At 35.7% G+C, this 22860-nt stretch overlaps 1 protein-coding gene across 1 annotated transcript; it reads right to left on the minus strand.

Annotated features, from left to right (window-relative positions):
- Window positions 1–1466: 1466 nt before the first annotated feature.
- LOC107776420 (glucose-6-phosphate/phosphate translocator 2, chloroplastic-like) lies at window positions 1467–4479 on the minus strand. Its single transcript, XM_016596315.2, has 5 exons — window positions 3845–4479; window positions 3527–3752; window positions 3038–3260; window positions 2359–2572; window positions 1467–1813 (listed from the first exon to the last, which is right to left on the minus strand). The coding sequence occupies exons 1-5, from the start codon at window positions 4373–4375 to the stop codon at window positions 1802–1804; spliced, it is 1206 nt and encodes a 401-aa protein (XP_016451801.1). The 5' UTR covers window positions 4376–4479; the 3' UTR covers window positions 1467–1801.
- Between the last annotated feature and the right edge of the window lie 18381 nt (window positions 4480–22860).

Consider the following 22860-nt stretch of genomic DNA (forward strand, 5'->3'; position numbering starts at 1 on the left):
TATAGTGATTTGTATGAGGGAGAGAGTGGAAAGAGATTAAAAATTTGAAGAAATTAGTTGCGAGAAAAATTTGTTGGTTACTACATATTTTCCGATGAAGGAGGGTGAGGTAAGAGAGGAAGAAAAGAAAAGGAGTAAGAAAAGAAAAAAGAAATTAACGAGAAAAATAATGAGAAAAAGGGTGAGGAGTTTGTTTTTTTTAACCATTTCACGCGCTTGAAAAATGTGAGAAACACTTATTTTGCCATGTCAGCCTTTTGAGTCTAAATGACACAGTAAATGCTTGATTAAAGTGTTCAAATGGAACATACTCAAGATTGAGTGTTATAGTGAAAAGGGAGGACAAGTTTAATGGCATGCCGATGTATTCTGCCTTCTTTTAAAGTTAAAGTGTTTGGCCAAGTTTTAGAACGAAAAAAAGAGTTTTTGAGTAGAAGCAAAAATAATTTTTGAGAAGCAAAAAAAAAATAGCTTATGCCCAAAATCAGTTTTGAGAAAAATACATTAATAATAATTAAAAGTTTGGTCAAATACTAATTACTGTTCAAAAGTAATTTTCAAATTAATTAGTCAAACACAAATTATTTCTGACTAAAAGTATTTGAAAATCACTTTTCAAAAAAAGCTAATTTTAGAAGTTTGGTCAAATAGGCTATTATATGGTTCTTCTGGACTTAAACAGTAGACCTTTTGGTGATTATTTTGCGCAATCTGCAATTACCTTCTAGTAAGAAGAAGAGGGTTATGTTAAACAAAAATATTTTATTAGTTTGGAGTTCTGACAGAAATTTCATTTCAATAAAAGAAGACAATTTATTTTCACAGAGACCAAAAACATAAGATATGGGCCACTATGTTCTTGGTATGTAACAGTTTTATTTATAACTAAAAAAGGACCAAAACATTTTGTCTTCCAAAGTTAAAATTCAACTGCACTTAGGGTGTGTTTGGCACGAAAAATATTTTCTTTGAAAATGTTTTCCTCGAAAATGAGTGGTTATATCACTTATTTTTCCTTGTTTATTTGGTGGGTGAAAAAAAACTTTTTCCTAAAAATATTTTTTGTTGTTTGGTTATATCACTTCCCATTTCCATTCTTAATGCATGGGCATTTTCCTACACACCCCATTATTTAATAGTAAAGGAGAAATGATAGCATTTTGCCCAGAGGCAATAGAATGAAGCTTATAATGTAGCCTTATAGCACTAAAGGTTGAATAGAATGAAAGTTTTCGCTTTCAAATTTAAGGTTGAATAGCTTTTGGTTTAGCAAACGAGTCAAGTTGACATTTGATATTAATTATTAGTCAATTTATGTTTCATCCAATTTGTCCTTTGATTACTAGAAAGGGACATTATCTTTGCAGACTATTAGCATGTAAGTTGTTGGCTACTCTTGCCAAGTGTGGTCAGTTCAGTTTGCAAGACAAGGTGCAAAGTATTAATTACAACTGCAAGCATAATAAGGAATTACAAATTTATCATTACAAGCACTTCATACAACATTGCAATATATTAATCTACAATCATATGAGTATATTACAAAATCTTGGGTAGAAGTTTGCACCTGGGAAAGGGTAGCACTATTTTCTTTTCTCAACTTCTCCATTACTCAGAAAGCCATAGTCATTCATTCATGATCATTTGCCTCTTATATTTACTAGTAGATAGTTATTTTAAAGGACAATGTCAATCTTCTATTACAAATGTTAGTCCATTGCTGCCCATCTTTTAATTCCTAACGACTCAAGTCAGAATCTCCCCTTTTCTCCACTCATTAATCTTTCTTGCCAAACTTCTCTTACTGCTTTGCCTGCATGAAAATCATAAGAACAAAATTATTTTTTAAAAAAAGGACTTAGTTTCAAAATTGATGTTATGGTTTGTATTGAGTTGTCACAAGTCTGGTTGTCGAAGTATGGGGTGGAGTGATGGTACCAAGGATGAAAACAAGGAACAAGTTGTAAATGTGCTAGATAGTGTGATCCCACAACTAGGATATAGGGAAGGTAAGGTGTACGCAGAATTTACCTCTACCTTGTGTGAAGTAGAAAGACTGTTTTTAATAAACCCTCGACTAGTCCCAAAATAATAATGAAAATTCATTTACATTGATAACAAAGGTAAGACGGGTAGGTTTGGCGCAACTAGTAAAGTTGTTGTCATGTGACCAAGAGGTGACGGGTTCAAGGAGCGGAAACAACCTCTTGCAGAAATGTAGGGTATGACTGCGTATAATAGATCCTTATGGTCCGGCTCTTCCCCGGACCCCGCGTATAGCGGGAGCTTAGTGCACCGGGCTGCACTTTGATTGACAACAAAGGTAAGTAGTACAAAAAATATGAATGTATTTTTTACCTGTGAGTAGAGGAAAGTTCCAAAAATTGCAATGGCAGCACCAAGAGCATTGACTGGTTGAATTGGATTTTGGAATATGATGATGGAGGAAACTATGACAGAAATTCTCTTCATAGTGTTTCCAATGCTAAATGTGAGTGGGGAGATCTCATTTAGGGACATGTAGGAGACTTGATTGTACAAGTGATAGAACACACTCTGGGCCACCACCCACCTAAACCAAGAACAATTTCAAGATCCATAAGTTTATAGAATGTTTTATAAACTAATAATAAATGATACATACAAATATTTAAGTATAAGAATTGACCAAACAGAGTTAAATAAAATCTTGCAAATCTTCACTTTTCCATCGCACCAGAACCACATATGAAATATAAACTATGAGTATGATGCCAAAAGTAAACATGTGAGAAGACACTTGTATCTGCAGTTGCAAAAGAAACTGAAAGTGACATGAGATATAACATCAATTTGGTACTTAGAATTTGTATATGATTTTCTGTTCTTATGTCAATATCAATCCTTGAGCTGATCAAGATACTAAGTCAAAGATTTAATTCCATTTCAATATCATTCAGTGAAATCTAAAGTCATTAAGAATCTAACTTGAAAAATTAAATTTAGTAGTGAATATTAAAACCAAATATTAATGTATTAGTAAAAGTATTGTGCTTACCATACAAAATTAGGACCAATTTGGGAGACTGCTTTCTGCCAACCAAGTGCCCATACTTGTGGACCCTCCACAGCAATGGCAAAGGGTGTAAGAATCAAAAGAGACATAATGGTAAGACAAGCATAGTAATTCATCCCTCCAACAGACTTCCCCTTCATCCCTTTCTTTGAAAATATGTTTCTGAATACAAATGCCAAGTTTGATATCATTGCCCCCATAAAACCTGCATGTTATCAACATCAAGAATTGTATTAGCAACATAAATCTTCATACAAGTCTAAAACTTGACGACTATAACTAACTAGTATGGTGGGATGGATGAGATTTCTGCAATCTTAATCAAAGGATTCGAGTTCGAGCTTGTTCGGGAGTGCTTCCCTTTAGAGGATCTTAGGTGGCGCAAATGCGCATTAGTCGGGTCAATAAACTTCGAGTACATTAAATCGAAAAAAGTAAAACTTGGTACTAAAAGATTGATTTGTAAATTACCAATTAGATTAAAATTGAGCTCAGTAATAGCAGCAAGTGCACAACCACCAATTATTGGCAAAAGTGAAAGGTAAACTGGCAATGGGAAAGTTTCACCCAAAAGTAAACTTGAAACCAAAACACTGAAAGCAGGCTCTCCACTCTTGATTATGTGTGTGAATGAAACTGCAACTTTTGACATGCTTACTGTTGCAGCCACATGTCCAATTGTATGTGCCACAGCAACCTATTAACAAAACATAACACATTATAAGAATTCAATGTCCAAAAATGAACCTTTTAAAAAAACAATATATATATATATCATTATTTACTTACAGGAAACAGAGCTTTCCAAAAATCAATGTCAGTTTTGGGAGTTTCAGCAATTCTAGTAGCCCAAGAAACCAACATAATGAGAGAGCCAGCAGCAAGTGAAAGAGTGGAAGTAAGCCATGGAAATGGAAAGGCATTTAAAACTTTTTTATTATAAATGTTGAAAACCACATTCAGAGCCCACCATGTTGCAAAATAGAGCCCAATCTTGAGCTTCTGAGCAGCAGCATCTTGAGTTTCTTGGTCAAATTCAATGCTAATTGGTATTGACTGTGGCCTGCTAGCTTCATAGGCGTTGCATTGGACCAATTTGTCCCTAGACTTAGACTCTTTCGATTCATCAACATTCCCAAATCCACTCACGGCTGAAATATACAGAGGTTTTTTGGACAGAATATTGGTCTTGTCACATTTTTGCAGGGCAATTTTCTTGGAGAAAAATGATGAAACATAAAGTTTGGAACTAAAAATATTTTGTTGCAGGGGATCAAAAGTTGTGGAAAGTCCAAAAGATTTCCCTACAGAGAAGGCCATTTGTACTAAGTATTTCTTAATTTAAGAGAAGTAAGAAAATGAGGTGCAATGCTATTGCCAGAATAGTAATAAGACTAATTAGCTAAAATTGTAACTATGGAGAGAGATGCTTTGCGGGGGCTTGAATTTATACTATTTTTTTTTGGGGGGGGGGGGGGGTGAGGTGGGATGGGGGAGGGGGCAATAAGGTGATCGACCTCTCGAGGTAGACAAGGGTAGTTGTAAATGTGCTGTCTATAAACATGTTGCAAAAGGCAAATGGTTAAAATCTAATGGAGTCACAAAATGCAGTGTTTCTTAGAATAGTTGAAACTCTGCACAAATTGAATTTGGATTCCCGGCCTCCGTTATTTCTTAACAGTTTCCAATTTAATTTTAAGCATTTTTTTAGTATGTATCTCAAGATTTTTTTTTTCTTTTTTCTTCGTAAGTTCGTTTTGAGGGATTTTGAAGTACTCGTGACGATTTTAGTCAAATTATAATTGCGTATTATCTTTCTCTTCTTCCGTCTTACATGATCAACGATTTAAGGTGGGTACTAGGTAAAAACTTATCAAATCAATAGATGCATCATATGTTTTTGCATATAGACTTAACTATAGTTAATTATATGCATTCTCAACTCTAATTAAATCACTTATTTGTAGTAAGTTAATATAGTTTGGTGTAAACAACTGAGAGGTAAATATTGACGTGGGTACTTATGAATCGTAGAAATAATATCTATAGTTTATACTATAAACATTAACAAACAGGAGTAGTAGCAATGTTGTTTGATCCGAACTATGAATATTTGTCTCACGTGTTATTTGCAGAACGAAAAAAATGATAATTTCTCCAATTTTCTACCCAATATCCAACTATTCATTATTTCTAATCAATTCAAAGACTTTTAGAAAAATTTAGTACGCACTTAAAACAGCAAGTTTTGCATGAACTTCGTACAACTTGATAGTCAGAAATTTTATTTTTCTCAGGAAAAAAAAACTATGAAAAAACAGAAAGAAGAAAATTTACTACTCTTTCTCGACTCCAACTTAGGTGTCCATAAGTCCATTTGGATTGGATACTCCAATTAAGGTAAACGAAAATAGAGGTTCATTTTATAAAAATAGAAGTGGCCTCAAAGTGGTGATAAAGTTAACTTTTTGACAGATATAAATATTAAGTTAATAGTAAATCGTAATTTACATTTTTGATGATAAAATAACTAAAAAGGATGTTCATTAGTCCAGATAAAAGATTTTATTTCAAGAAAATAAAGCAAACACAAATTTATTTTACTAGCTTGAGTATACATCAGTATTAGGTGATGATGCTCATCTTCTACATCACTTTACGGTCGATTATAAGCCAATGGGGTATCAGATATTTACCCTCACTATCCACGTGGAGGCAATTTCTATGAATTAATTAAAATATGAAATTAATGGTTCATGGTTTTGAGTGTGACCCACGTGAGTGTAATATTAACATGGGCCCAACGTCCCAATGAACAGAGAGATGGGCCAAGACCCAAACTGCTCTGATACTGGACCCACGTCTTCTTGTCCGTTAGTCTCAGCCGTTAAAGTGTCTACCTTAATATTCATCCGTCCAAATATACCCCTATATTTTCGAAAATGATCTAAGCAATACCTCTCGTTATATTATTGGGTTATCTATACCCATCCCGTCATACTTTAGAACAAATATAACCTTATTTTGGATGGAGTGGCACGTGGCAGCACCAGATGAAAATGACTCATTTCTTTTTTTTACCCGACCTGTTTTAAAATTCAGTTTTTTTAAAGCATATATTTTGTAAAAACTGGAATTTATTTTTTGTAAAAACTGGGAAAAAAAATTAATTTGCAAAATATATATTTTTAAGTTTTTTCAGTTTTTTTAAATTATTTTGTTTTATAAAATCTGAAAGAAAAAAAAAAGACTCTTAAAGCATTGGACTACATATGCATTAGTTTTTAAAAAATAAAAATATTTTGTAAAATCTTTTTTTTTTCAATTTTACAAAAACAATACTTTATAAAATTAAAAAAAATAAAAAATATATATTTTGCAAATTCCTTCTTTTTTCAGTTTTTACAAAATATATATTTTTCAGTTTTTACTTTAAAGTGTTTTTTTAAAAGATATTTTTTGTAAATACTAAAAAGGAATTTGCAAAATATATTTTTTTTTAATTTTTTAAAGTATTTTTTTGGTAAAAACTGAAAGAAAAAAAAATTTGCAACATATTTTCATTTTTTTTAAACTAATGCATATGTAGTTCACTGCTTTAGGAGAGTCTCTTTTTTTCAGTTTTTACAAAAAAATATTTTTTTCCTAGTTTTTACAAAAATAATACTTTAAAAAAACTTAAAAATATATATTTTGCAAATTTTTTTCCAGTTTTTATAAAATATATGCTTTAAAAAAACTGAAAAAATTAAATTTTAAAACGGGTCGGGTGGTGGATTTTTAAAAACGGATCGGATAAAAAAAAATGGGTCGTTTTCATCTGGTGCTGCCACGTGACACTTCATCCAAAATAAGGGTATATTTGTTTCAAAGTATAACGGGAGGGGTATAGATAACCCAATAGTATAACGATGGGTATTCTTATACCATTTTCGAAAGTACATGGGTATATTTGGCCCTTTGCCATTTTCATAAAGCACTACTTCCTCCGGTCCATAATAAGTGACTTCTTTACCTTTTTATTTTGATCCAAAATAAGTAATCTTTTACATAATAAAAAAGAAATTAATTTTATTTTTCCAAACTTTGCCCTTGTTTACAAATCACAATATGTCAAGTTAACAATATGCTAATTTTAATTAGGGATAATTTAGTCAAAATACTTTTTTCCCTTAGGAATTAGTATTTTCTTAAAGAGATTGCCAAAAGTCAAAAAATCACTTATTATGGACCGGAGGGAGTATAGTTTAGAGATGTAAGTGTAATTTTGCCTAATTATTATTTGAAAATATTGTTCAATGGTTACTAGCTTATATCACTTGTATTCATATGCGTAATGAATACAGCTTGTGTCAACTGTATTCGTTCATGCAACGAATACAACCAAGGCGAAATACAGGGTTTATCGACTGTATTCGTTCATGCAACGAATACAACCAAGGCGAAATACAGAAATAAAGAAAATAGAATGCTCTCATTGAAAGTTGAATTCAAGAGCTTCGCTTACTAAGCAGGTGATGTAACCAACTGAGCTACAAGAACTTGTTGCTCCCTTGTTTCATTTCAAAATAATTGATCTCTTGTTTCAGTATTACATGTGGATTTGCTATAAAATTCAAATATAGTTACGAATGATAAATTTTTGAAAGTTTAACTACGAGTGATAAATACAGTATGTGTATATATATATATATATATATATATATATATATATATATATATATATATATATATATATATATATATATATATATATATATATATATATATATATATGTAATTTTTCCAATAAGTTATACCCACTTTTGACTTATGCACCGCTAAAAAAATACAATTAGTCAAATATTTCATCTAGACAAAAAACAAAACAAAAAATACTTCATTCACATAATTAGGGGTGTTCATGAAAACTGAAAATCCGAACCAAATCGAAAATCAAATCAAACCGATACAAAAAACCAATAATATTTTGATTTGGTTTTAATTTGTAAATTTAAAAAACCGGTCAAATTTGATTTGATTTGGTTTTAATCAAAACAATTACCGAAAAAATCCGAACTAAATCGACTATAGAAGTGCTTATTTAAAACTTTATTATTACACACACACACATATATATATATATATATATATATATATATATATATATATATATATATATATATATATATATATATAATTTTTAAAAATTTGTGACAGAAATTTAATCGTTTGCACTCTTAGTTGGTAGTCTAGTTTTTTGCCATTATAATAATAAAGTTCTCTATCTTTACATTCTTTATCTTTATATATATCGCATAATATTTCCAATAAGTTATACTCACTTTTGACTTAGGCACCGCTAAAAAATACAATTGTCAAATATTTCATATAGACAAAAAAAAAATAAAAAAATACTTCATTCACATAATTAGGGGTGTTCATGAAAACTGAAAATCCGAACCAAATCGAAAATCAAATCAAACCTACACAAAAAACCAATAATATTTTGATTTGGTTTTGATTTGTGAATTTAAAAAATCGGTCAAATTTGATTTGATTTGGTTTTAATCAAAACAATTACCGAAAAAATCCGAACTAAATCGACTATAGAAGTGCTTATTTAAAACTTTATTATTACACACACACGCACACACATGTATATATATAGTTTTTAAAAATTTGTGACAGAAATTTAATCGTTTGCACTCTTAGTTGGTAGTCTAGTTTTTTGCCATTATAATAATAATCAAGTTCTTTATCTTTACATTCTAATTTGATGATAATTTTATTTTGCTAAGTCCAAGAATATATTTTATGTTAAAAATGACTTGTCTTTAATTGAGTCTTTAAATTACTCATCACTATTTAATTCAATTATATATTATCAATATATCTTGGTAAATGATAAATTTTCTTAAAAAATAATTGGTGTGTTAGTGTTGTGTTAGAATATAGTCGACATAATATGTACTTGGCAAATGTCTCCCGACAATAAATCGAAATAACCAAAAGATCGATTAAAAACGACATAAACCAAACCTATAAAAAATCGAGTTAATTGGTTCGATTTGGTTGTAATGTTTGAAAAATCAATTTAATTAGTTTGGTTGTTTTTTTTAGAGGAAAACCAACACAAATCGAATCACGAACACCCCCGCACATAATGGTAGAAAAGGCAACTTATTTAGTTGAAAATTCCAAGAAAGTTTTTGAAAAATATGAGGTCATTTAAACAAGTGTTTGGAACTCACTCTGTAAGAAAAGTGGAGATAAAGTACAAGTAATTGAATATCCTAGTAATATAGTAGTGGTTTTACAAATGGATCTTCTTTTAGCCCATACTAATTTACCTTAAGTGTTAATGAGCATATCAATAATATGCAAAACACGGTTTTATGACGCAAGCTATTCGCAAATTTTTATAAAATGACAAAAATAGCAAAGGATGGAGTCAGTAAAAGAACTAGATTTATAGAGAATTATTCCGCAGAGTGAGGATTTCAAAATAAGTAAAAATAAGACGAATATATTGTTAGATTAGTTAGTGTTTGATGAAAGTAATTGAGAAGAGGTTGTTTTGTCCCTCGTTGAAAAAATAAAGAAAGGAAGAAGTGCTTAAAAGTACTTCTTTGTCTTGTATAGTTTGAATATTTTAAAAGATGTTTTGGAAGAAAATTAAAATTTGACTATATTATTAATATTTTGGTCACCTATTATTTTATTAATTAATTTAAAGCATTTTTAAATTAAATTTCAGAAAATGATTTTTAACAATTTTCTTTTTAATATTCAAAAAAGGTGACTATTGGTTTTTATAAGGTGCCTGTTATGAAAAGATGAGTCTGTTAATTCTCATAGACTCCTAGAGGTATTATAAATATCCGTATCATCTCCAAAACGAAAAACATCTGAAAATTCTCATCTCTTTCTCTTCTACTTGTTTTTTACGACTCTCAAATATTATGTTCTTGTGAAAAATTCAAGTTAATTGCTGAAACTCGAATTTCAGAAGCTTTGTAAAATTCTGGAGGAATTCTGCTATTATTCTTGCAGGAACAAAGTGGAAGCTTAATTTTCTTAAGGACAATGATTATACTATCGAAACCAGATTATTTCATCCCATTATTTTTCTAACATATATTATTCATAAACGGGTTATTGAAAACGGGTTATTGTAGCTTACGTATACTTTCGTCAATGGATTATTGAAAAACGCAGAGTTGGGGGGAATAAATTTTCTTTTCTTTTCTTTTGATTTTTTCCTTCGGGAGGGGGAGGGAGAGGATGGGGTATATTTGGAAGTAATGAACGATCATTATTGAAGATTCAGGTCAAGTTTCCTTACACAGAAATCTTTTCGAAGGATGACAAAACATTTTGACATATATCATAATGCCATTCGCTAATGCTATAGGTCACAAAATTCGGATCATATTATATTATAGAAATAAATCAATATTGTCTGCAAATATCTAGCAAACATACAGCTCGGGCAAATGCATGGCCATCGTTGCAATCTCTATCATAACCTAACTAATTGTACTCAAAGCCTTGGCAGCTCGTTCATGTTATCCCTAAACCCATCTTTAAATCTGCCGTATTGATTTCTCGTATACGTTAGGAGTGACGGTGTTCAATAACTACCTAAACATGTACCTTTTCCCAAGCAATATATAATAAATAGGCACAGTTAATTGATGGCCATTCAATCAACAGTAATAAGCACGTAGTTGAACAAGTAAAGAAATTCAAAGGCTAAATTATATTCAAACTTAACAAGAATTCATCGTCCAAAAGGTTACATCAAAACCCTAAATAATAAATTAGCTACTCATGGTAGTATGTGAAAATACAATACGAAAATTCATAACCAATAATAAAAAACAGGAAGAAGAAAGGAAACACTCGTGGTTGAATCTTCCTCCTAGCTCCTAGTGTATTCTTGCCTAGTGTCTCCACCTCCAAAGTTTTGTAAAAATCATGTTTAGCGTATATTTATATGACCTAGGTAGGGTGGAGGGCCGTCCAATACAATCAAATCTCTGATAGGAGAGCTGGAATCTGTGTTTGCCTTCGCGCGCCCATGGGGGCGGATTCAGCTTTTGCAATTTTTCGGTTTGCGAAGCGATCCGTGCCTTTGCTTCACTTCGTTGTTTTGTGCCTTCAGTTTTCTCCTTTTTCGCGTTCGTTTTCGTGCCACGCATGAGATTGGACGAGCTCTCAATTCTTTTCATCTCTTTCTTTTTGTCTTAAATTGTCATCTTTTGATCATTTATCATCCAAACTCGTTCCTACACATAAAAAACACATAATGAGCATATTTTACTTCAAAAACTACGTAATCTCCCGCAACTCACTGTAACGACCCGACTTATCGTTTTAAGAATTTAAGCCTCGCCTGGCGGCATAAGGCCCTGAGCAGCTTCTTATTATGTGTATTGACTTGCGTGCGTGGTTGAATTTAGTTACCAGATGATTTGAAGTGATTTGGGACACTTGGTCCCCAAAACGGAAGCTTAAGTCTAAGGATTTTTACCGTTGTCGGAAGTGTGTGAAGACGACTCCGGAATGGAATTTTAATGATATCAATAGCTCCGTATGGTGATTATGGACTTAAGAGCGTGTCCGAAAAATTATTTGGAGGCCCGTAGAGAAATTTGGCTTGAAATTGCGAAAGATGAATTTTTAGAAAGTTTGACCGGGGGGTTAACTTTTTGATATCGGGGCGGAATCCGATTCTGGAAATTGGAATAGCTTCGTTATGTCAATTATGACTTGTGTGCAAAATTTAAAGTCATTCCAGATTGGTTTGATGTGTTTCGGTACAAGATATAGAATTTAAAATTTCAAAGTTCATTAGTCTTGAATTGGGGTATGATTCGTGGCTTTGATGTTGTTTGATGTGATTTGAGGCCTCGAGCAGGTTCGGTTTATGTATTGGGACTGGTTGGTACAATTGGACGGGGTCCCGGGGGCCTCGGGTTTGATTCGGGGTCGTTTCGGACCAAGTTTGGGTGTTTTGATGCTGCTGGTTGCTGATTTTGGTATTGTTCTTCGCGTTCGCGAGGAGCCTCTCGCGTTCGCGAAGAAGGATTTTGCTGTTAGGACTTTGTTCTTCGCGTTCACGAAGAGGTTCTCGCGTTCACGAATAAGAAAATTTTGTTGTTTGTCGTCTCATTTTAGAGGCTCATATCTCGCAATTTATAAGGAATTTGGAGATGATCTAAAACTGAAAGTTGTATCCCTTTCTGTCTAATTTTCAGAAATGTAAACCATTTGTCATTTGGAGTTGTGTACAAAAAATTATGATAGATACACTATAGGCTATCCGGGAAGAGTTTGGAAATCTCTGTTGTACAGAGCTGAGTTTGGAAGCTTATATCTCGTAATCTATAAAGACTTGGGAGATGAGCAACAAATAAAAGTTATAGCCCTTGGACTTTAGTTTTCAGAAAGTCAAACCATTCACGTTTGGAGTTTTTTACAAAAAATATGACCATTATACTAGAGTCTATCTGAGAAGAGTTTGAAAATGACTTTTGAAGAATTTGTTCTCGCGAACGCGAAGAACAAACCTCTGGGCAGCAGAATAAAGTCCAAATTCGTGTCATTCTTCTATTTTTGGACCAAGGAAGCTCGGGTGAGCCGATTTTTCGAGAGTTTTTCAAGGAAATCATTGGGGGTAAGAATTCCTAACTTGATTTTGGTTAAATTACATGAATCTATTGTTGTTTTTATCACTAAATTAGTGAATTGGGTTGAAAAATTTAGAAAACCCTCTTGGTTTAAATTTAAGATTTGGAGGTCGATTTGTTATTGGAATTCGATAAAATTGGTATGGTTGAACTCGTATCGGAATGGGTGTTCGGATTTCATGAAAATTATGTCGGGTTCCGAGGGGCAAGCCCGCGTTGACTTTTGTTGACTTTTTGGAATAAATTTTTAAGTCGACGTATTATTATCCGGAATTATTTCTGATGAATTTTAATGAAGTTATACAATTAATTTGGATAGATTTGAGTTGTCCGGAGGTCAATTCAAGCAATAAGGCTATTTTAGAATATCGGCCTAACATAAAAAAGGTAAGTGTCTTGCTTAACCTCGAGTGGGGGAATTACCCCTTAGGCATCGAGTCTTATGTGCCATTTGTGAAATGTGAAAAGCCGTGTACATGAGGTGACGAGTACGTACTCGGCTTATATGTGTAAATATTATTGAGTTTAAGTCCTGAGCATATTGTATGGTAAATTGGGTAATTGTTGGTATATATTTAATCATCTAATTATCGTGTCTAAATCCTTGTTGTTGTTGAATATGTTGTTATATGACAATTTGATGTGATTGTTACTTGATTATTTATGTAATTCTGTGAATTTTTTGGTTTGATAATTATTGAAATTTAATTTCATTATGGATTTTCCCTCTGCAAATAATTAATTAAATGAGCTTAAGAAGAGGTGTTTATATAATTATTAAAAATTTGAATTTAATGAAGACTTTGCTTTATGTTGAGTAATTTCTATCTCTATTGATTATTTTTGGGTGTTATACACATTGTGTGGTGCTTTTAACTATTTGTTGTGAAATTAATTGACTTGGTTGTAGCTTTGGAATTTGGTTGTGGCCATTGGGCAAATTGTGATATGAATTGATTTTGTTATGTTGCTGTGATAATTTCTCGTGTAAATTGTTGTGTTGTGTAAATTATTATTTTGGGGAGATAAGGGTGGCATTTCATCGTTGTTATTATGTGGTTATAAGGGTGGCATTTCACTGTTGTGATTGTGGGAATATTGTCTAGGCGGAGCGATAAGGGTGGATATATGAGCGATAAGGGTGGCAATAGTAGCGATAAGGGTGGCTATTGGTATTGTCTGGACGGAGCGATAAGGGTGGCTATAGGAGTGATAAGGGTGGCAATATGAGCGATAAGGGTGGCTATTGTCAGGGACAATATGTGATGATATGGGGTTGTGGTGTTGATAATTTTCATGTGATGTTGTGATTTTCTTGTGTTTAATTTTATACCTTATGCAATTTGTCTTGTTGTTGGTAAATTGATAACAATCTGATTTATGTTGAAATTGAGAGCATGTGGCTATTGCCAGGCGGTTTATTAAAGAAAATGTGGGCACGAGGTACCGTGAATAAATAATGAGGATATTTGGCACGTGAATTATCTGTACAGTTGTGATATGAAATGTGGGCACGAGGTGATATGATGAAATGATAATGATAATTGGCATGTGAATTATCCGTGCAGTTGAGATATGAAATGAGGGCATGAGGTGCCGGGGAAATATGATGATTTAATTATGGGCACGAGGTGCCGTAGAAATATGAAAAAGGGCGAGACCCATATTTTTATGATTATGAAATGAGGTGTCACATGGTGACTTTTTAATTGAAAGAATTATATTCAAAATATTTATTTGGAAGGATTTTTACTTAGAAAGTATTATATGAAAGAATTGTATTTGAAAGATATTTATTTGAGGAAATTATATTTGAAAAGATTTATTGAACGAATTTTATTTGAAAAATAATTATTTGAGAAAATTGTATTTGAAAGAGAGTTATCTGGAAGAATTATATGTGAAAGACATTTATTTGAAGGACTTGATTTAATTGGGTGTAATTGTGTTTATTAATTGTTGAGTAATATTAATGGTATTCTTGTTGTCTGTTGTGCACGCAAAATTTTGGAGTCATTCCGAGTAGTGTAAATATGTTTCGGCGCATTCGGAGTAAGTTGGAAGAACTTGAAGTTCATAAGTTCATTCAATTTAGTTTGGGGTGTGATTCTTAGTTTTGGTGTTGTTTTTCGCATTTCGAGGGTTCGGGCAAGTCCATCTCATGTTTACGGACTTGTTGGTATGTTTGGGCGAGGCCTTGGGGGCCTTGGGTGCAATCCGGGCGATGCATAGATTGAACTCTGACTCAAAAAGGGCTGTTGGTGCACCAGTTCTTGTAGTATTAGGCTTACACCATGCTTTGTTTGCTCTATTATGTTGGTCATACATATTAATTGTCTTAACTAGAGCTGAGATTAAGGATTTTAAGATTTAAAGTTTCCCGTTTAAATTTCTTATGTGTGGGGAAGAATAGAAGAATTTTATAATAACTTTGAGAAATCCATGTTCACTCGCATCGCAAGTATTTCCACGAGCGAGGTAAATTTCATCTACTCTCATGGGAGCGGGACGTTCACCTCAACAGGTTAATAGATGCATCTATGGTTCGCGTCGTTCGATCCTTGGCAGTACACACAGTATATACATATATTTTGGATCGGGTCGTACGACCTTGGCATAAATTGTGCGTAGTAATACTTGGAGCCTAATCTCCTTGATATGATTTTATTGGATTGAGAGGTTATAATTATTTAAATGATGAAAAATGACTAGGGATGTGTTATTAGTGAAAGAAATATTTGTTTATCGCTTGTTATGGAGATTTATGGTTGCTTACATAACTTATGCTTATTTAGAATTTCGGTATTTTATTGTTAGCCCATAGTAAGTGTTGAAGTCAACCCCTCGTCACTACTTCTTCGAGGTTAGAATAGATACTTATTGGGTACATATTTTTTATGTACTCACACTACACTTCTGCACTAATCGTGCAAGATTTGAGGCAGGTGCATCTGGACATCATCCCGACGCGCACTCCTGATACATCGAGACTTAGCAGTGAGCTGCCTTCCGAGCCGTTCTGCAGCACCCGAAGTCTTTCTTTTGTATTTAATTTTTGCGTACTTTATTTCAGACAATAGTTAAGTGTTTTGTGTATTCTACCAGTGGCTCATACACTTCTGACACCAGGTCTTGGAATTTTGCTACTTAATGATTTTTGAGTATTTATTTCACTACACTTGATCTTACAACTTTTTACGTTTTATTTTATTAAATTTTCTCATTTCTTACTTATGTAATAATTAAAAATCAACTATTTCAAAAATATTAAAAGAGTAGATACATGGTTAGTTCACTGTTGGCTTGACTAGCAGCGACGTTGGGTGCCATCACTGCCTATAGGAAATTGGGTCGTGACAACATGGTATCAGAGCACAAGGTTCACGTAGGTCTCACAAGTTATGAGAAGGCCTAATAGAGTCTTGTGGATCGGTGCGGAGACGTCCGTACTTATCTTTGAGAGGCTATAGGGTGTTAGGAAACTACTCTTTCTTTATCTCTTATTGTGCAATTGATGTTGTGCTAAGTATCTCTCTCTTATTCTCTCACCGATGGTGAGAACGCTCGCAACAGATATACCCGATCAGGGAGGAGCTGCTCCCCCTGTCGCTAGAGGCCGAGGACGGGGGAGGAATACAGCTCTTGGTAGAGGACGAGGACGTCCCAGAGTTACTCCAGTTATGCCACCAGTGGATCCAGTAGATGATCCTATTATTGAGGAGCATGGCAAGGTGCCTGCAGCAGAGCCAGCCCTAGTGGATTTCATGTCTGCACCGAGATTCCAGGAGGTCATAGGCCGTGTGCTACTGTTCATGGATTCTATGACTCAGGTTGGTTTGTTTCCAGCAGACCCAGCCACATCTCAGGATTTAACGGGGAGCATAGACCCCTACCGCTCAGGCTCCAGGGCATGCAACTGTCGTATATCAGACCCCGGGCGCACTACCCGTAGGCCGACTCAGCCGGTTGCAGCAACTATACCTGGGCCCATACCGGCTGCGGCTGGCGATCTGCATAGGCTATTGGACAGATGGACCAGGCTACAACCTCCTATCTTTGGAGGTGAGCGACACGAGGACCCCCAGGACTTTATTGTTTGGTGTAGGGACACACTGCACAACATGAGGATATTAGAGTCCCATGGGGTGGATTTTACTACCTTCTAGCTAGAGGGCACGACCCATAGGTGGTGGTAGTCATATCTTCTTGGCAGACCAGCAGGTTCTCCTCTCATGACTTGGGACCAGTTCACATGCCTCTTCTTGGACAGATATAATCCACCCTATTGGAGGGAAGAGTTGCGATTTCAATTCGAGCAGCTCCAGCAGGGCCAGATGTCGGTGACCGACTTTGAGGCGAGATTTTCTGAGTTGTCTCGCCATGCACTTATGATACTTCCGACCGATGCAGAGAGAGTGCGGAGGTTTGTGGCAGGTTTGCACTCTTCTAGCCAGACCACTATGGCCCGAGAGGTTGAGATAGGAACTTCTTACAAGCTAGTTGTAGAGATATCTAGAAGGATCGAGGGTGCACATCGGCGTGGTCGGGAGCTGACTACGAGGGATTAGCGGTTTCGGTATTCTGGAGAGTTCAGTGATGCTCGGCTAGCAGGCCCACATATCCAGCATCGCCGCCTCCTCAGGGTGCTCCAGTGCGTCCCTACTTCAGTGCCATGCCAGAGAGTTCCTACCGGCCGCCAGTTATTCAGGGTTCCTCCAGTGGGTATTCAGGCCATCAGGGTCAGACTTCAGGTCAGCAGTCCTCCGTTACGAGGGGTTGTTACGAGTGCGAGGATCCTAGCCACATGAGAAGTAATCTAAATACAAGGAAATAAAAGGCACAGAAGTTCACAAAGTGTGTACCGCAGAATTCCATCTGCGGCCGTAAACAATGAAGAAAATCCCAGTATGTTATCTAGCAAACTGCAGACCACACAGGAATTGTGTGGCTGCAAATGACAAGCTGGAGATCAACTTCAGAGGGTGTGCAAATTTCCAAAGTCCAAGTCTCTCAAAATTGTGGACCACACAAGAATTGTGCGGCCTCAGAATAAGTTCCTTCCGGCAGCAAAAGTAAAGATGCGGACCGCAAAAGATTAGGTTGCGGCCGCAGTGCTAAATCTGCGGACCGTAGAAATATGGCCTCACTGACGCAGTTCAAAATTGTGCGACCGTAGAATCATAGCTCCTGCAAGATGAAAATTTCTGCGGACCGCATATGGAATTGTGAGGCCGCAGAACCTCCCGAAGGGCATTTTTGTCCGAAATTTTCAGCTTTGTATAAATATACGAGTTTCATAAAATTAGGTCAACGTTTGACATCAGCAAGTCCTATAGCCGCTTTTCTTTGCCTCTTTTGGAAGTTTTCTATATTTTGGAGTATTTTACTATAGATTTTATCATTTTAACTTTACAATATTAGTTTAATTAATATTTCTTCTTCTATTTCTTCTATTTCAAGCATGCGTAGCTAGATTTTCACTGGGGTTGTGACCCAACCCTAGTGTGTATACCTTATGGGTATCTAATTATGATTGGGTGTTTATTATTTAGCCTTGTTCATGCTTTAATTTTTGGAATTAATGGTTGTAAACATTAGTTCATGCATATTTGACTTAATCTCTACTTGAGAAAGAAAAAATTAGTCTAGGAAAACTTGGCTAACAAGAGATTGGGTCAATCGAAAGACTGATCAACCCAATTAAAGGGTTCAACCTAGAGATAGTAATAACCTGACTTGAGCTATTATCAACTGTTTTGTGTGATACCCATTTGGACTTGAGAAAGCCAAATTGGGGAAAACTACTATCTAACCGAGAGGTATTGAGTGAGTTATTGAGAGTTGATAGCTATAATACACCCCGATCAACAAAACAAGCATTAAGGTTTATATCCCATTAGGCGAACACCTAGGTTATGGTCATAGCCCTACGCTTTTTACAAACTTGAAAAACAACAAAAATAATTATCCTAGTCTTATTCCTTTACTTTACAATCTTTAGTTTTAAAGTAGAAATAGAAACAACACCAATTTGTGGAAGTGCAAATTAAGATAGTTCAAATTCACGCACTAGAATATATATACTCATAGCTCCCATCTAACTCCCTGTGGATTCGATCCCGACTCTTTGTTGGGTTACTATAATTGCAATCGACTAATTCATACCTTGTATTGAGGTGTGCATTATGCGCGATAGGTCAATTTTTGGCATCGTTGTCGGGGAGTTAAAATGGTGTTAGTTATATATTTGGGTGTGTTTTTGGAATATCTTCTTTTCCTTCCGTGTTACTAACTTGTTGGGAAATTTTAGGTGAAACCATGGCAAACAATGAGCTTGGAAAAATTGCCTTAGGGGATGTGGACGTTGAGGATGATCAAATGGATGAGGTTCCTCTTGAACTTCAAGCTAATAGACGAGGATGAGTGTCTCATGACAATGTATCCGCTCCACCCCCACCTTTAACACGAGCGGCTCCACACCGGGTGTTGCCGAATGAAGGATATACAATTGCAATAGTCCCTCCCCGTATTAGGGCGGGCAACTTTCAAATGACCAACGTGATGCTCACATTGGTTGAGCAACGAGGGTTCTTCACCGGTGCTCCGGGTCAAAATGCATACAAATATTTGAAGGGGTTCATGAATACATGTCGGGGGAGTAAACAAAAAAATATCTCCGGGGATGCTTTGAGGCTGAGGCTTTTTCCCTTCTCTATACGGGAGAAAGCTTTAGATTAGTTGGAACATTTGCAAAACCATTCCATTCATACACGGGATGAATTGGCGAAGAAATTTATTTCTAAGTACTTCTCTCCAGAGCACATGGCTATACTTCAGGATGAAATTCTAGCATTCAAGCAAGAGCCCAATGAACCACTACACGAGATATAGGAACAATATAGAACAATAGTTAAAGAGTGTTCCAACAATGATATGACGGAGAAAATTATTCAATAAACTTTCTATCGGGGGATCAACACAACCAACCAATGTGTAGTGAATCAACTTGCTTGTGGGAACTTCATGACTATGCTTTATGCAGAGGCATGTGATATTTTGGATGAAATGGCGGATACCTCATCGGCGTGGTAATCCCAGGATAATGTTCCACAAGGTGATCCCAATGTGATTCACCTTTACAAAGAGTTGCATGACCATGGGCAAGCCATAGCCGAATTGACTACCACCATGAACCAATTGTCAAAGGATCAACTTCAACAAGTGCAAAACCTAAGCCAAGTTAATGCAATGGAAGGGGTAAACATGATGGTGAACAAACGGAGAACAAAGGGTCCACAAGTGAAACAAAGAGTGGATAAATTTGTGCAAGAAGATAGTGGATTTGATCAAGATGACTCTTATAATGGCCAAGAAGAAGAGGTCCAATATTTGAAGTACTTTCAAGGGCAAAGAAACAACTTCCAAGGCTCAAGCCAACAATAATGGTGACCTCAAAACAATCAAGAAAATTGGAATTCTCACAACCAAGGTAATTGAAGTGGTGGAAACAATCAAAGCAATTGGAATAACAACAACAATCAAGAAAATTGGAGTGGTGGCAATAATCAAGGCAATTGGGGAGGTAACAACCAAGGCGATCGCGGGTCGGGTTTTCAAAGGCCCCCGATGTATCAACAACCAAGCAACCCACCTCCTTATCCTTCCCATGGTCCTAGTTCTTCCAACAATGAAATAGGATGTATTAAGAACATGTTCAAGCAAATGATGGAGAAGAATGTTGATTCCGATACCCAGCTTACCTCACACAACACATCGATCCGCAACTTAGAAGTGCAAATGGGAAAAATCTCTCAAGCTCTAAATTCTCGTCCTAAGGGGGCACTACCAAGTGATACAGTGGTGAACCCAAAGGGTGGGAACAACACGGGGCATGCCATGGCCGTTACTACAAGAAGTGGAAAAGGTGGGAATGCACCCACCTCAAGTCAAAGGCAACTTGTGGATGATGAGCAAGTGGTACAAGAAGAAGAGACCCCAAGCAATGTGATGCAATCAAATGATGAAGTTCGGATTGATATTAATAATAATGTGGAAGAGACTCAAGAGGAAGTGAACCCGTCTAGGGATCACGTTATTGACATTTCGGAACCGGTAGTACAAAAGGCTAAGGAACCATTACCTAAGCCTCCTCCTCTATATCCTCAAAGGCTTGCCAAGCAAAATGGAGAAAATCAATTCAAAAAGTTCATTGACATGCTGAAGAGTCTCTCGATCAATGTGCCATTAGTTGAAGCTTTGGAACAAATCCCCGGTTATGCAAAGTTTATAAAAGATTTGGTGACAAAGATGCGGTCGATGAATTTTGAAACCATCAAAATCACTCATCAAGTGAGTGAAATTGTGCATTCAATGGCTCCCAAATTGGAAGATCCCATTATTTTCAGAATCCCTAGTACTATTGGAAGTGCCGAGTTTGCTAAAGCTCTTTGTGATCTTGGGGAAAGTATCAATTTGATGCCCTATTCAGTTTTCAAGACTTTAAAGAATTGGGCAACCAAGACCCACATCTATGATATTAAAAATGGTCGATCACACCATGAAGAGACCATTGGGAGTGATTGAAGATGTATTGGTTCGTGTTGATAAATTCATTCTTTCGGCAGATTTTGTCATTCTTGATTGTGAAGTAGACTATAAGGTGTCGATTATTCTTGGAAGACCTTTCCTTGCTACGGAAAAGGCTCTTTGTTGATGTGGAAGCCGGAGAACTCACTTTCCGGATGGGTGATGAAAATGTGGTATTCCACGTGTGCAAATTTATGCGGCAACCAAATAGAAATAAAGTGTGTTCTTTTGTGGACTTGGTGACCGATATGATTGTTGATGATACAAGTGCTACGATCAATGTGGGTGATATATTGGAGGCTGTATTGCTCAACTTTGATGATGATGAGATGGATAGTTTCATAGAATGTGTGAATTCTTTGCAAGGAAAGGGGTCGTACAACTATACACCCCAGAAGCTCTCTTTGAATCTTGAAAATAGGAAAACTCTTACTACAAAGCCTTCAATTGAAGAGCCTCCAACCTTGGAGTTGAATCCATTGCCTCCACATCTTCGGTATAAATTTCTTGACCCTTGTTCTACTTTACCGGTTATTTTTTCCTCTTGTTTGGCTGACGTACATGTTGACTCTACATTGGCGGTGCTAAATAAGAGGAGGAAGGCTATTGTATGCATTGGCGGATATTCGGGGAATAAGCACCGTATTTTGGATGCACAAGATTAACTTGGAGGAAGAAGACAAAGCATCTATTAAACATCAAAGGAGATTCAATGAGGCTATGCAAGAAGTGGTCAAAAAGGAGATTATCAAGTGGTTGGATGCCGGGGTTGTCTACCCCATTTTTGATAGTTTGTGAACTTCTTCGGTACAATGTGTCTCAAAGGAAGGGGACATGACGATAGTCACCAATGACAAGAATGAGTTGATTCCCACAAGAACGGTGACCGGGTGGAGAGTGTGTATGGACTATCGCAAGCTCAACAAAGTCACAAGGAAGGATCATTTCCCACTTCCTTTCCATGACCAAATGCTTGATCAGTTGGCCAGCCGTGCTTTCTAGATGGATATTCGGGCTACAACCAAATCCTTATTGCTCCGGAGGATCAAGAGAAGATAACTTTTACATGTCCCTATGGTACGTTCACTTTCAAGCGGATGCCATTTGGTTTATGTAATGCACCGATGACTTTTCAAAGGTGTATGATGGTGATCTTCACGGACATGGTAGAGGACTACCTTAAATTTTTCATGGATGCCTTCTCGGTGGTCGGGGATTCCTTTGATGATTGTTTGGCAAATTTAGATAGAGTATTGGCAAGGTGTGAAGAAATGAACTTGGTGCTAAATTAGGAGAAGTGTCATTTCATGGTCAAGGAAGGCATTGTCCTTTGCCACAATATCTCAAAGAATGGCATAGAAGTTGACAAGACAAAGATTGAGGTGATTTCAAAACTTCCACCTCCGACTTCAGTGAAAGGCATGCGGAGTTTCTTAGGTCACGCGGGGTTTTACCTGTGCGTCATAAAGGATTTCTCTAAAGTGGTGAACTCATTGTGTAAACTCTTAGAGAAAGATTATAAGTTTCACTTCAATGATGATT

The sequence above is a fragment of the Nicotiana tabacum genome, chromosome 2, assembly GCF_000715075.1.
Source record: "Nicotiana tabacum cultivar K326 chromosome 2, ASM71507v2, whole genome shotgun sequence".
Taxonomy (NCBI): domain Eukaryota; kingdom Viridiplantae; phylum Streptophyta; class Magnoliopsida; order Solanales; family Solanaceae; genus Nicotiana; species Nicotiana tabacum.

What these genes read in the sequence shown, in the direction of transcription:
- LOC107776420 (XM_016596315.2), bottom strand. Translation starts at nt 4,375, where the DNA reads ATGGCCTTCTCTGTAGGGAAATCTTTTGGACTTTCCACAACTTTTGAT. An exon ending in TTTGGAAAGCTCTGTTTCCT is followed by an intron (nt 3,753 to 3,844) that starts GTAAGTAAATAA and finishes TTTTGTTAATAG; the next exon opens with GTTGCTGTGGCACATACAAT. An exon ending in ATTGGTCCTAATTTTGTATG is followed by an intron (nt 2,573 to 3,037) that starts GTAAGCACAATA and finishes TTCTTGGTTTAG; the next exon opens with GTGGGTGGTGGCCCAGAGTG.